The 15,230-nt window shown below is 42.6% G+C and overlaps 1 protein-coding gene across 1 annotated transcript in view; it reads right to left on the reverse strand.

Moving 5' to 3' along the window:
* LOC102868197 (zinc finger protein 846-like) overlaps positions 1-8,029 on the reverse strand; it is a gene marked incomplete at its 5' end in the record, with an annotated part of 27,602 nt that extends 19,573 nt beyond the window's left edge. Inside the window, one exon of the mRNA XM_006898864.1 lies at positions 7,850-8,029. Coding sequence (XP_006898926.1) covers positions 7,850-8,029 — 180 coding nt within the window. The remainder of the gene's footprint in view (positions 1-7,849) is intronic.
* Between the last annotated feature and the right edge of the window lie 7,201 nt (positions 8,030-15,230).

Here is a 15,230-nt window from a genome sequence, read left to right on the forward strand (position 1 = left end):
TAACAACAACAAAGCCTTATGCTCATCAAAAGACTTCTCTGAAGAGTACAAAGAGAACCTACAGATTGGAAAACCTGGTTGGCATACCTGACCAGGGACTGATTTCCACAATTTATAGAAAACTCTCACACCTCAAAACAAGATAAAGGTAAACAACTCAACTAAAAAAATGGACAGGGGCCATGGATAGTTGACCACAGAAAATATTCACATCACCAACAAGCAAGACCAGTGGTTATTAGAAAAATGCAAATCAAATCGATGAGATATATCACTTCTCTGGCGAAATTCAGTAAACAGTAAATAAGAAATGCTGGCAAGGGTGTGGGGAGACTAGAACTCACACACTGCTAGTGAAACTATAAAAATGGTGCAAACACAATGGAAATGAGTTTGTCACTCACTTGAAAACATGGGAAAAAGCCTGTGAGCAAACACTGAAAGTACAGCTATTGGTCTCTCCTTGCCTGGAACAAAGACAAGACAAGAAAAGCAAAGACATATAGATTAACCAAAGAACGAAAGGACCATTGGACCTTTCCTTTCACAGCCTGGAGACCAGAAGAATTAAATGGTGCTGCATTACCACTACAGATCACTCTAAAGGGAATACAGAAGATTCTAGGTAGATACAAGACACAGTCCTATATGAAGACACTCATTCCTTAGAATAACCAACTATATATAAGGTCAAAAGAGCAACATTTGCCCAAGGATACAGGCCAGAAGTCAGGAAGGGGCAGAATCTCAGGATTAGGGGGAATGAGAATTACAGGCTAATGGGGAAAGTGTGATCACACTGTGGGTATTTCATTAATGTCAAAAACCAAAATTTGTATGAACAATGAGATGGAAAACCAGTTTGCTTTGTAAACTTTCAGTCAAAGTACAATTAAAAAATTTTAAAAGATTGAAAAAAAAATGTTGAAAATAATTCAATACCATCAGGTATGTAACTATCAACATTTATCAAAGCTCACAGAGTTTCCGGAGGACGAAGTGGATGAGCCTGCAACATAAACAGATACATGTACACCTGTATTTACTGCAGTATTTACAGGAGCAAAGAGAAGAAAAACATCCAAATGTCTATCAATGGATGAATGAATAAAGGAACTAATTAATGTACATACACAAATGGAATACTATAAACAGTGAAAAATTTGTGAAGCATTGCATAGCATGGATGAATCTGAGGACATTATCCTAAGTGAAGAAAATCATAAAAAGACAAATGAATCCACTCATAAGAAAGCTAACGAAAAGTTTACACACAAAGATTTTTCGATAGTTACTATGGAGTTTATCTTTCAATATTACTTGTCTAGCCATTACGTGACTTTGATATCTAGATGGGTGGGACTGTGTGAATGGGCCGTATTAGCCTGTGCACAAGTGGACTGGCTATCTACCATTCCACAAAGGGATTGATTGGCTAGTCTTGCCAATAAACTGAACAGCTCTAACCATAGAGACAGATCTTCTGGTGCCACTGAAGAGAAAGGAAGACAATGTAGGATGTCCTTCCTGCTCCAGCTATACCTAGGGCAGCAACAACTATGACCAAACTGGAGACCTGATGGGAGAAGAGACCTTGGGGCAGACGGCGGGGGAGCCAATATTGGCAGGACTGAGAACTTGGGAACACTGGCCAAAAAGACATTTTAGGAGCTACCTTGACTATATTCTGTTATTAATCTGGATTATTGACTTCCCCAATATAGTTCTGTGTGGTCTGTGAGCTATCGCATTGGATTCTGAACCCAGCAAAGCAGTAAAGACTGGTGTGGAGATGAGTGGAAAGAGGTAATGGGAGAATAGGGGAACATGCCTGTCTGCATGGGAATTGGTTTTGTGTTACTGATACTGTTGATGGAGACAGTTCCCCTTTGTGGCACTGAGAAAAGTCAGACATGGCTGTACCCACGTGGTCCTCGCTCTTTTTATAGTAACCAGAGATGTCGAGGGAAAGGGAATAAAAATTAGTAAATAGGTAAAAAACACATATTTAACAGGTAAAGGTAGTGGTGGTGTACCACTGAATCGGAATCAACCACAGCTGACCCCTCCAGTGGGTTGTCAGAGGCAGTAAACCGCACAGGAGGAGACTGCCCATCTTTTTCCCATGGAGCAGCTGGTGGATTCAAACCGCATGCCTTTGGGACTGCAGCACAAATCCTGAACATTACGCCACCAGAACTCCCGAATGAGTAAAGGGAAAGGCAATACACAGTAAGGGGATGATCAGCACAATACCACTAAAGAAAGGGAAGACAGAGAAAAGTACACAAAATAAGAAAACCCAAGATGCACTGAAGCCATCAGTCTAAGGAACTAAAGGGCCTTAAGAACATCAAATTCCAGGACTTAGAGGCCAGAAGAATCAGCTACTGTTGCTGACCACTCTCAATGACAGAAAATAACGGGACTGGACAGTTGAAGAAACTCTATGACAGGACTGGACAGAATAGGGGAGAATGTGAAAACATAAAAAAGGTTAGGGTTACTGGTCCAATAGAGACTGGCGAAGCCCACTAGAGCATAGCCCGTAATCACACTTTGATAGTCAAACAAAAGTCAACCCTGTAGCTCAATAGCTCAACTTTCAGCCAAACGACAGACAGGTCTGTTAAGTGAACACAACCACCAAGAGGCACTCACTCCTTAGAATAATGAACCACCCCAGGTCAGAAGAGCAGCATTTGCCCAAAGATAAGGCCCGAAAGGCAGGAAAGGGTAAAAGGATTCATGGACATGAGAAAGACAGGGAAGAAGTGGGAAGAGTATGTTTACATTGTAGGTATCGGAGTTGTTATAAATCACAACATGTTATCAACTGTTGCCTGGAAAACCAATTTGCTTTGTAACCTTTCACTCAAATCACAACATAAAAAGACAAATAGGGCGAGCTCTGGTGGCCTCGTGGCAGGAAACTGCACTGCAATTCCAGAGGTGCGCAGTTCAAATCCACCTCTTCGTGCTCTGCTGAAGAAGGAGGAACAATCACCTCCTGTACTAGTCAGATTCTTGTCAGATTCAATTTGACGGTACACACATTAAAAAAAAAAGACAAATAGACATAATTGTGGTACAGCATCACTGCAACACAAAAGCAAGTCAAACTGACAGGTGAGTGGTGGGCTAAAGTTTATAAAGAAGTGCCAAGCCCACACAGAGCCAAGATATTCCTAAGTAATAAGGTACTAAGGCAAAAACAAAAGTAACAGATGTAACGCTTTAGATCTTTTGTAAGTAGGGAGTCCTGGTGGAACAGTCCATAGGGACCTGTAGTCCAAATGTTCTGCTAACCAAAAGGCCATGCCTCTCTGGCATCTGAATCCACCAGGGACTCCTCACGAGAGATGGACAATCTCTACTCTATCTATCATCTCAGAAATCCAGTGGAGGATCAGCTACGAAAAAGTCAGGACTTGAAAGCAATGAATTAATTTTGTAAATAAAGTTGTAAGCAGTTAAAGGTGAGTACGTTGACTCATCAGTTGTTCCTTGAGAGGATGATGTGGCGTTATTCTTCGCCAAGGAGCACAGCCTTGGAGACCCTCTTGGACAGAAAGACCCAACTCTTTCCCATGGGGTCACTTTGAGTTGAGACCAACTCTACAGCAGCAGGTTTGGCTTTTGGGTTTTCCACTGAACAGGATGGGGTCTACATAGAAACATACAGAGGGTTCTAGAAAAAAGAAATACTTTCAGAAAATGACAGAGCAAGTATTACAGGGCAGAGACAGAAAGCAGACACTTTATTCTGATGCCGTCCACAAGGTCTCTGGCTGGCGCAGACTGTCTGCATGCAACTACTAAGCTAATGTCTAGAGTTTCAAACCCCAGTGGCACCACAAAGAAAGACCTCGTGTGGGGAGATCTGGTGGCCTAGTGGCAAGAAACTGTGCTGCAAAACCAAAGGCGTAAGAAGCTCCAGTGGCCTAGTGGCAAGAAGCTGTGCTGCAATCCCAAAGGCACGTGGTTTGAATCCTACCAGATGCTCCACTGAACAGGAGGAGCAATCTCCTCCTGTGCCAGTCGGATCCGATTAGACAGCACACAACAAAACAGACAAACAAAAACTAGAAGAAAAAAAGGTCACTTAAAAACAACCCAAAAACAAATCCACCAGATGTTCTGCTGGAGAAGGAGGGGCAATCTCCTCCACTGCCAGTCAAATCAGATTTGATGGCACACAAGAAAAATAAATAAAACCAAAGCGGGGGAAGACCTAGTGATCTGCTCCCACAAAGACTACAGCCCAGAAATACTGTCTTTTGTGCTATTCAAAGCCATCAACTGTTCCTCAGCTTTTCACTAGTCATTCCTAGCCTTTATGAAAGTTGTGACTTTTAGTACAGTTGAATTTGTCATCTTCTTCCTCTATGGCTTCCTCTTCTTATTTAAGAACCTTTCCCCCTCTCTTTTGTTGTCCAAGACTGCAAATCTTTATAGGAGGCCCCAGCCTCATTTTTCTCCTGAGGAAAACCTGATGGCTTTAAATACTATAAAATAAAGTCTGTGCACTAACACTTGGTAAAAAAGTTATAATAATGCTAATAACGATGGCAACAGTTGCGCTGTGCCGGCCTCACAATCTCCATGTGCTTCAGTCCATGGTTGCAGTCATGGGGTCAGCCCATCTTGCTAAAGTTCTAGTCTTGAATTAGAAGCTAAAATTATTCTTTCTTTGTGAAACTGATGAGAAGAGTGTATTTAAGTTCTTGAGTATACAGTTTCTATTGCAAAAAAATTTCTACAGACTTCTGTCTCTCTACTGAAAATTTTTCAATTTAACGCCTATCAAGCTTATAAACACTGAGAAAATGCCTATTTAACTGATGTAAAAGTTGTCACATAGCTGGCTTAAATCTTGAGGACTGACTGGGAGTTCTGCTGGTGTGGCCCATAGTGAGTTTCAATGCCTCTCTGCACTCAATCCTTGGCCTTCTCTGCCATCTTTTTACCTCATTCAAACACTCCAAGGCAGGTGCACAGAGCTGGTCATACAATTCATATGCAGCTTTAAGCCTTTATAGTAAAAATAAGCTACTCCTCTGTTGTTGTTGTTGTTAGATGCCACCGAGTTAAGTGTGACCCACAGCGACCCTAAGAACAGACCCAAACCCTGTTCAAGCACAATGTCCAACACACTGGAAGTATTTGAGATGAAGCTTTGTCACCTTTACCTCCAAAGAGTACTCTGGCTACACTTTACCTAAGACTTTTTTGTGTCTGTATTACTCACCATTTCTCTGTTCCAGCTCCTAGCAGTCTAAGTGAATGTCCTCTCTTAGCACAAGAAGCCACTCAGAGGGATTCTGAGTAAGAACAGAACCAGAAGCAGGGTCACTTGCTAGGCAGTCTAGAGACAGATAAATGATCTTTGGTCCACACAGCCAGTCTGAGGAATTGAAATCCTTATTTTTGATTGCACAGATGTAGAAGGTGGTTTCCCAAGGTCTCCAAATGTCCACACTGGATTAGTTCCATGCCTGAGATCTAAAACGAAAGGACAGGGAGGAAGCAGTACTGAGTAATCAGGGAGTGCCAGGCTCTTGGCCTTCAGCTCTGTGAGCAAGGATTCCCTCCAACCACCCAGCGGCACTTGCATTTAAGGCAGAACAGGCTTCAGCCTTCCAGGCAGCCACCTGCAAACTTTATGTAGCTCCACAGGCTTCTTCCCTCAGGCAACAAGATCACCGATGTATTCCTAACAGTGTATCAGAAGCTCCAAGGTCTGGCCAGGCTTCAAAGTTTGAACTGTATTTCCTCTAGGGATTCAGCCTAGGGCTGAGGTTGTGGGCTCCCTGTACCACAGCATGCACACCTCAATATTAATATGGGTGCTTTCAAAGGAAAACACAAAGTTTTTCAAGTTCGGTCAACAAATTAAGCTTCTTTGATTTATCATGTACAAACGGAATGCGTCTGCTGTACTTTGCATGTTCATTTAACTTCTAGATTTGTACTATGTGACCAGTTTTGCAACAGACACTTCTCTCTCTTGCTCACCTACCACCCCTTTGGCTTTCTGTTCATGACACCACCAGTTCCCAAATTTCTAGTAACACTTTCACTGTTAAGGTAATTCTAGTAAGTAATTCATCAGAAAATAACTAGGTTTTAAGGAGCAGTCTCTGTCTACCGCCCTACCCCAAGCTATGACTTTTACATTCTTTTCTCAGTGTAACTGCTTTCTCTCACGCACACACATAATTTTAATAAAGGGTATCTCCCACTATGGGTACTATCTCTGCTTTTATTATTTTGAACAACACTAATATTAATAGCAATAGCAATAATTTTAATCCAGATCCTTATTCACTCCACAGTTGAAAAAAAGGCAGTCTCCTCCTATAAAGATTCACCTGTTGGAGGGTAGGCATGAGTTGGAATGGGGCATGACAGCCATGGGTTTTGTGGTTCTTGTTTCCAGTAAAAAGTTTCTTCAGGCTTAGAGGAAAGGACCTAGCTCAATGGGTAAAATCTTGATTTCTCTGAAACCTTTCCCCCCCCCCATCATATTATAGATGTTGAGCAAATTACTCATCAATTTAAGCTTCATTCAGTGTTCAAAATCACTTACCAAGAAGCATTAATTTTCTAATCGTTGCACATTTTGCATTTACTTAAATAACAGTGCTCTCCAAAGCAAGCAACAGAAAGGATGAGAAATTTTTGCAGCCTTTGGGATATGGTTAAGGATTTCTGGGATTTGGTTAAGGACTTCTGGGATCTGGCTAAGGATTCTGAGTAGTTTCCTGACACAGGTGCTACATTATGTATTCATTCCCAATAATAGAAACTCACACAGGAACACGCTGGGCATTTGCTCCCAGAAGCCTTAAACCTATTAAGGAATGTGGATCTCTTGTTGCAAAACTTGTGCTTAAACCACCAACTTCTAATCCTGCACATAACCTATCTCAGTCAAACTTTGATATTTAGCAAAGCATGGAGCATGTGATTTCTAAAATAGCTCCTGACCTTGTTATACATGTTCAACTACATTTTCCATCCAAAGAAGTGTGTTGTTTTAGTGTGCCTCTGACTCATAGCTGACCTTTCAATGAGTTTTCAAAGGCTGTGAATCACCAGTCTGGAAACTACACTTCTCTCTCCCTCAGGGCAGTTGGCAGATTTGAACTGTGTGCCTCTGGGTTGGCAGTGGTGGGCACTAGAGCTTCCTACAAACTTTGTTGTATGTACTGTCAAGTTGGAATCAACTTACAGCTGACCCTCCGTTGCGTTGGGTTTTAAATCGGGTTGTATAAATCGCACGGGAGGAGACTGCCCCATCATTCTCCCTGAGAGCAGCTGGTGGATTTGAATTGTGTGCCTTTGGTTTGGCAGAACAACTCCCTACCAATGGCTATACTGTTTCTCACACAATCATGGTGAAAATCTCTGCCCAATTAGAAAAAAAAAAAAAAACAAAGTTCTTTGAAATATGCCACTTTCTATTTTCCCCAAAAAAATGAGGCTTTATATGATCCTAAATGCACGTACTAGTTCTCACTCACGATTCATAATTTCTAATGGCTTAAAAACTTGCAACTATGAAAATAAGGGGAAGGTATTTCTCACAATTTTACTGGACAAATGGCCAGCAAGACTCAGCAGAAGTCCTGCCTTACCGAACCACTGAAAGCCCTGGGGAGCTTGGAAACAGCAGTCTGGAGGTGGCAACAGTCCATTTAGACTCAAGTTAACTACGCATAACTTAAAGGACGATTCTAGTACATTTTAGGGGACAAAGCTGGTCTGTCCTTTTTACTTAGCAAGGATTTACACGATTTTACCTGTTAATGCACCGAGACCCTAGTCCCGTTTACCTACTCGCCTTCGGGACCCCGGGAAGCTGATCAGGGACACGGGGGGAGCAGGGCTGTCGGCGGAGGCGATGGTGGCGGCCGGCCGGGGAAAGCGGCCGCGGGAAGGCTCCGCACAGCGGCCTCGGGAGCGGATCGGGAGCCGGGAGAGCGCAGGAGGGCGGGCCCGAGTCCTCGCCCCTCGGCAGCACCTGCTCCGGGACAAGGCGGGCGAGACACTCACTCTACCGGATGCTGGAGTCAGAGCGGGACCAAATCACGGTGGGACCAAACCCGCCACTGGTCCGAGTACGTGTACTTCCGCTTCCTGTTTGTGGGTTTCGGGTGCCCCTGGAAAAGGGGTCCGTGACCACGTAGTGACCTTGGCACTTAGTTGCTTAAGACTTGAAGTTGGTATAGACGTGAGATCAGTCATCTTCTGCCATTATTTCCTTTACAGAGAAAAGCCTATTTTTTTTTTTTCTTGACTACGTATATACAGTATATAAACCCCAAATACGGTTTTCTGTAGTGAAAGATTTCAAAACTAGTATTTGACTATCTGGCCTTTTATATTTTTTTTTTAAAGCTGCATTATTTAGGGAAATAGAAGTGTGGCATCAAGATTGGTGGAAGATCTATTAACAATCTACGTTATGCAGATGACACAACTCAGCTTGCTGAAACTGAGGAGGACCTCATACACTTGCTGCAGAGGGTCAAAGACTGCAGCCTTCAGTATGGACTGAGGCTCAATGTCAAGAAGACAAAGATTCTCACCACTGGACCAATTGGCAGCATCAGGATGGAGGGCGAAGAGATTGAGATTGTTCACAGCTTCAGTTTGCTGGGCTCCAGGGTCAACACTCTTGGCACCAGCAGCCAGGAAATCAAAAAACGTATTGCGATGGGGAAAGTCTGCTGTTAGGGACCTCCCTAAAGTACTCAAGAGCAACAGTGTCTCTCTGGAGACTAAGGTGCACCTGATACAGGCCATGGTCTTTGCTATCACTTGTTATGCTTCAGAGAATTGGACAATGACAAGGAGGATAGAAGGAGAATTGATGCCTTTGAGCTGTGGTGCTGGAGAGGAGTATTGAATGTACCGTGGATTACCAAGAAAACAAACAGATTCATCCTGGAGAGGGTTAAACCAGGCTACTCCTTGGAGGCAAGGATTCTGGGACTTCATTTGACATACTTTGGACATGTTGTAAGGAGGGACAGGTCCTTGGAGAAGGACATCATGTTTGAGAGGGTGGAGGGACCGCGCAGGAGGGGAAGACCCTCTATGAGGTGGATTGATTCAGTGACTGGGTTAATTGGGATGGATGTGTCAGAGGCAATGTGATTGGCACAGGATAGAGCAGGGGTTAGGGCTGTTGTACATAGGGTCGCTATGAGTTGCAAACGACTCGACAGCATATAACAACAACAACCACCACCTCATAAAATATTTAGGAGCTCTGGTGGCTTACTGTTGTTAGTTGCCATGGAGTCAAGTACAGCAACCCTATGAACAAACAATAGACTTGAATCCTGCCCTATCCTGTGCCATCCTTTATCAAGGTTGATACGCTTGAGCCCACTACAGCAGTCACTGTGTCAATCCATCTCTTTGAGGATCTTTCTCTGTTTCACTGGCCCTCCCACCTTTCCAAACACGATGACCCCCACTCCAAGGAATAAGCTAGCTACTCCTAGCACCATGCCCAAAGTATGAGAGACAAAGCTTTGCTCTCTTTACTTTCAAGGAGCACTCTACTCTGGCTTAGCAGTAAGGATGCGCTGCTAACACAACGTTAAACAGTTGGAACCAGCCAGCTGCACCGAGGGAGAAGGATTGATAATCTCCTCCAAAGCAAATCCTCAACTAATTAGAGTCAGCAATGGGTCTGTTCCAACATGAAGTGTATATAACAACAACATAAATATTTGTCCATGTCTAGACTCCTAATTTCGCTTTTGTTGTCAGGTGCCCATATTTACAATTCCAACACTCTACGAATAATAGATTTGAACCTTCCCCTATTCTGTGCCGTTGTCACGATCTTCATCATACTCAAGGCCACTGTTGTAGTGACTATGTCCACCCATCTTGTCAAGGGTCTTCCTCTCTTTTTCTGACCCTCTGCCTTTCCCAGTGTCATGTCTTTGTCCAAGAACTGTTCGCTCCTGACAACATGCTCAAAGTGAGATGAAGTTTCACCCTGATAACTCTATTCTATGTTTTATCATCACTTTACTCCCAGGGAGCTCTAGTGACATAGTCCTTAGAAGACTGTGCTGCTAATACAAAGGCATGTGGTTCAAATCTACCAGCTGCCCTGAAATAGAAAACTGGGCCATCTTCTCTCCTGCGATTTACTGCCTCCCAAAAACTTGGTAAAGGGTTACTTTAAGCTCTTTTCAATTACTGGTCATGCATCTGAAAGTTGGGCAATGACTAAGGATGACAGAAAAAAAGAATCAATGACTTTGAGTTGTGGTGTTGGAGAAAAGTACTGAATCTTCCATGGACTATCAAAAGAACAAATAAATATGTATGGAGAAAGTACTACCAGGGTGCTCCTTGGAGGAAAAGATGGTGAGGCTTCATCTCATATACTTTGGGCATGTTTGGCCAGTCCATGAAAAAGTGGAGGGTCACAAATGGAAAGGTGGAGGGGAAGTGTAAGAAAGACTTTCAACAAAATGGATTGACATGGACAGTAACAAATGGGCTCAAGTGTACCAAAAATTATGAGGACAGCACAGGATAGGGCAGGGTTCAGATTCATTGTTCATAGGTTCATTATGAGTCTTAGCTAACTCAATGGCACATAACAACAGCAAACAAGTATGTCTTTTAGTCTGTTTCTGAGTCAGTTTTTCCATCTATCTGTTAAAGTGAATCTTGAGGAAATTTCCCTTTGGGGATCAAACCTCAACTATGATATGTCATTATTTGCAATAGATTTGGAACCAAACCAAACCATACCTCTAGAGGGTTTTAGAAGTTAATCACACAGATATGGAGAGATAATAAAACCCTGACACACTCCCTTCCTAATTTTAAACCATATACTGCCACTTCCTAAACAACATGCCTCTGGAAACTCTATGAAATTTGATAAATGATGACACTTATGGAAAAGCTTCAGGCCTTTTGTTCACAGGGTCGCTATGAGTCATGCTCGACTCGACAGCAATCAACAACAACAGTGTTCCCTTGGTCTGTTTGCACAATAGCACAATAGCATCCTTGTCCGGGTGTAGGTTTCACAGGAGCACAGTTAAGTGTTCTGGGATTCTCATTCTTCTTAAAGGTAGCCATGACTTATGATCCACACAGTCAAATGCCCTTGCATTGTCAATAAAGCATAAATAGACTTACTTCTGATTTTCTTTACTTTCAGCCAGGATCTATATGACATCAGCAGTGATATCCATGGTGCCATGGACTCTTCTAAATCCTGCTGAACTTCTGGCAGCTCTCTATCTATGTACTGTACTAGCCATGTTTTGATGCTCTTCAGCAGTATTTTGATTGCATGTTACATTAATAATATTGTTCAATAGTTTCCACATTCTATTGGATCACCTTTCTTGGGATTGGGAACAAATATGGATCTCTTTCAATTAATTGACCAGACAACTGTCCTACAAATTTCCTGGCATAGAATGGTAAGCTCATCCAAGGCTGCATCTGTTCATTTAAAAAAGTCAGTTGGTATCCCATTGATAGCTTCCACTTCATCCATCATTACCATTGGCTCCTGCTCATTTGGTACTTTCTGAAATTCAGTCAGTTAATTTTGGTATAGTGATTCAGAGTATTCCCTCCATCTTCTGTTGATGCTTTCTGGGTCATTCAATATATTGTCTATAGCATCTTTCAATATTGCGACTTGGGGAAAAAATATTGTGGCTCAAGGGTTAAATTTGTTTTTAGTTCTCTCAGCTTGAGAAATGCAGAGTGAGTTATTCCCTTTGTATTGTCCAATCCTACTCTCTACACATTCCATTAAAATACTTTGTCTTCTCAAGTTGCCCTTTGAAATTGTCTGTTCAGCTCTTTGACTTTGGCATGTTTGAGAGAAATGTGGCATCAGTACCAGAGTGAGATTCGTCAATAACCTGTATTATGCAGATGACACAATCCTGTTTGCTGACAGTGAGGAGGACTTGAAGTACTTGTTGCAGAGGATCAAAGAACACAGCCTTCAATATAGGGTTGCATCTCAATGTCAAGGTGACAAAAATTCTTACCACTGGACCAATATGCAATCATGACAGATGGAGAAAAGATTGAAACTATCAACAACTTCATCTTACTTGGATCCACATTGGTACCAGCAGCCAGGAAATCAGGAAATGTAGTGCACTGGGAAAGTCTGCAGTTAGGGACCTCTTCAAATTATTGAAAGGTAATGATGTCAATTTGAGTACTAAGGTGCATATGTTTCAGGCTATGGTCTTTTCCAATTACTTGTCATGCATGTGAGAGCTGCATCATGAATAAGGATGACAGAAGAAGAATTGATGTCTTTAAGCTGTGGTGTTAGACAAAAGAATAAACAAGTATGTCTTGGAAAGGGTGCAGCCAGAGTGCTATTTGAAGGCAAAGATGATGAGGCTTTGCCTCACATACTTCAGGCACTTTGCTAGGAAGGATTATTCCTTGGAGAGGGACATGATGCTCAGAAAGGTAGAGTGTCAGCAAAAGAGAGGTAGACCCTCGACCAGGTGAATTGACATGGTGACTGCCGCAATGGGCTTTAGCGTGTCAGAATGTGTAAGGATGGCATAGGATAGGGCAAAGTTCAGATCTGTTGCTCATAGGGTCATTATAGGATTTTGAACATCTGTCTCACATACTTTGGGCATGTAGCCAGGAGGAACCGATCATTGGAGAAGGACATCATGCTTGGAAGGATGGAGGGACTGAGAAAGAGAAGATCCCAGATGAGATGGATTGATACAATAACTAGGGAAATGGGGATAAGTGTGTCAAGGGAAATGGGGATAAGTGTGTCAAAGTCAGTGAGACAGGCTCAGGATAAGGCAAACTACCAAGCTGTTGTACACAGGGTAGCTATGAGTCACAGGCAAATAGACAGCACATAACAACAACATGGATTGTACTCAACTTGACAGCACCTAACAACAATGACATCCTTCTTTCACAAAGCAACTAGTGGATTCGAACTGTATGCCTTCAGGATGGCAGCGCAGCTTCTTACTTAGTTGTGAGTATAGCTGCTTTCTGAGAAAACAACAACAACAAAAATAATTACAACTGGACCAGCAAGCAACGTGAAGAAAAATATTGTAGTTGTCAATGATTTTCTTTTTCTTGGGTTCACAATCAACACCTGTGGAATTATCAATCAAGAAATTAAACTACATAGTGCATGGAGCAAATCTGCTGTCAAAGATTTCTTCAAAGTGCTACAGAGAAAGAATGTAACTTTTGCACAGATGAAGGGCACACCTGATTCAAGCCAATGTCTTTTCAATTGCTTCTTATGCATGTCAAAGTTGGACAATGTTTAAGGAAGTCCAGAGAAGAATTAACACATTTATAGCTATACGATGGACTACCAAAATAACAAATTCGTCGTGGGAGAACTGCAGCCAGTTTTCTTCTTAGAAGCAAACGCTGTGAGATTTCTTCACATATACTTTGGCTATGTTATTGGGAGGAACCACTTGCTGGGGGAAAAAGCCATCATGATTGGAAATTAGAAGGTCAGTAATGAAAAAGAGGAAGACCTTCAATGAGATAGATCAACATGGTAATTACAACAATTGGTCTGAGGACGTCTAAGAGCATGAAGGTGGGCCAGGACAGGCAAGGTTTATTCTGCTGTATCCAGGTCATGATCTTTGCAACTACTTCCTATCCATCAGAGAGCTGGACAATAACTAAGGATGAAAGAAGAATTGATGCCTTTGAATTGTGGTCCTGGAGAAGAGTCTTGAACATATCACGGACCACCAAGAAAACAAATAGGTCTGTCTCAGAGACTAGGATTTTGAAGCTCTGTCTAACATACTTTGAGCACATGGCCAGAAGAGACTGGTCCTTGGAGAAGGACATCATGTTCAGAAGGGTGGAGGGACAGCACAGGAGAGGAAGATCCTGGATGAAATGAATTGATAGAGTGACTGGGGCAGTGGGAGTTGGTGTGTCAGAATTAGTGAGACTGGCTCAGGTACAGGACAGGGTTCAGAGCTGCTGTCACAGACAACTCAACAACACGTAAAACAGCAACAACAACAATTGGAGTCCTTGTGAGTTAGAGCCAACTCAGTGAAACCTAATAACAACAAAAACATGGGCAGAATGTTGAATGATTTGTAAAGCATAAAAGTTAGGTGCTGTTGAGCCAAGTATGACTCACAGCAATTCTCAGAGAGAGAGATCTGAACCTTGTGTGATCCTACGCAATCCTCATCCTCTCTGATACTTGTGAGCCCATTGTTGCAGTCACTGTATCAATTCATCTTGTTGAGGGTCTTCTCTTTCACTGACCCTCTGAAATCGTTCCAATCATGATGTCTCTTACCAAGGAACAGCCTCTCCTAACAACATACCCAGCAGGAGAAGGATGGGCAATCTCCTCCCATGTGATTAACTGCCCCCGAAAACCCACTGGAGGGTCAGCTATTGGTCGGTTCCAACTATATGGTACACAACAATAACAACATATCCAAAGGAGGTCAGTCAAAGCTTTACGATTCTTGCCTCTAAGGAGCACTCTGGCTGCACTTTCCCCAAGACATATCTGTTAGTTCTTTTGGTAGTCCATGGGATATTCAGAACTTTTCCCACACACCACAACTCAAAGACATCAATCCTTCTGTCATCTTTATTCATTGTCTGCTCTCAGATGTATGTTGTTGTTGTTGTTAGGTGTCGTCTAGTCGAGCACAACTCTTAACGACCCTATAAACAAAAGATCTGAACCCTGTTTTTTTTCCTGTGCCAACCTCACACTTCCTGACACGCAAGAGCCTATTGCAGCAGTCACCGCGTCAATCCACCTGGTTGAGGGTCTTCTTCTCCTTTGCTGACCCTCCACCATTCCAGTATCATGTTCTTTTCCAAGGAACAGCCCCTCCTAGCAACATGCTCAAAATATGTAAAGGCAAAGCCTCATCATTCTTGCCTCCAAAGAGCACTCCAGCTGCATTCTCTCCAAGACATATCTGTTTGTTCTCTTGGCCGTCCATGGGAGGCTTAGTGCTCTTCTCCAACACCACAGCTTAAAGGCATCAATTCTTCTTCTGCCATCCTTAGTCACTGTCCAGTTCTCAGATGTAGAGCAAGTGATCAGAAGGACTATGTATGGCCTGACTCAGATGTATAGCAAGTGATTAAAAAGAGCACAGTCTGCATCAGGCACATCTTAGTTTTCAAACTGA

Source organism: Elephantulus edwardii, unplaced genomic scaffold, assembly GCF_000299155.1.
Source record: "Elephantulus edwardii isolate Elephantulus edwardi_28Jun2011 unplaced genomic scaffold, EleEdw1.0 scaffold00237, whole genome shotgun sequence".
NCBI classification, from domain to species: Eukaryota; Metazoa; Chordata; class Mammalia; order Macroscelidea; family Macroscelididae; genus Elephantulus; species Elephantulus edwardii.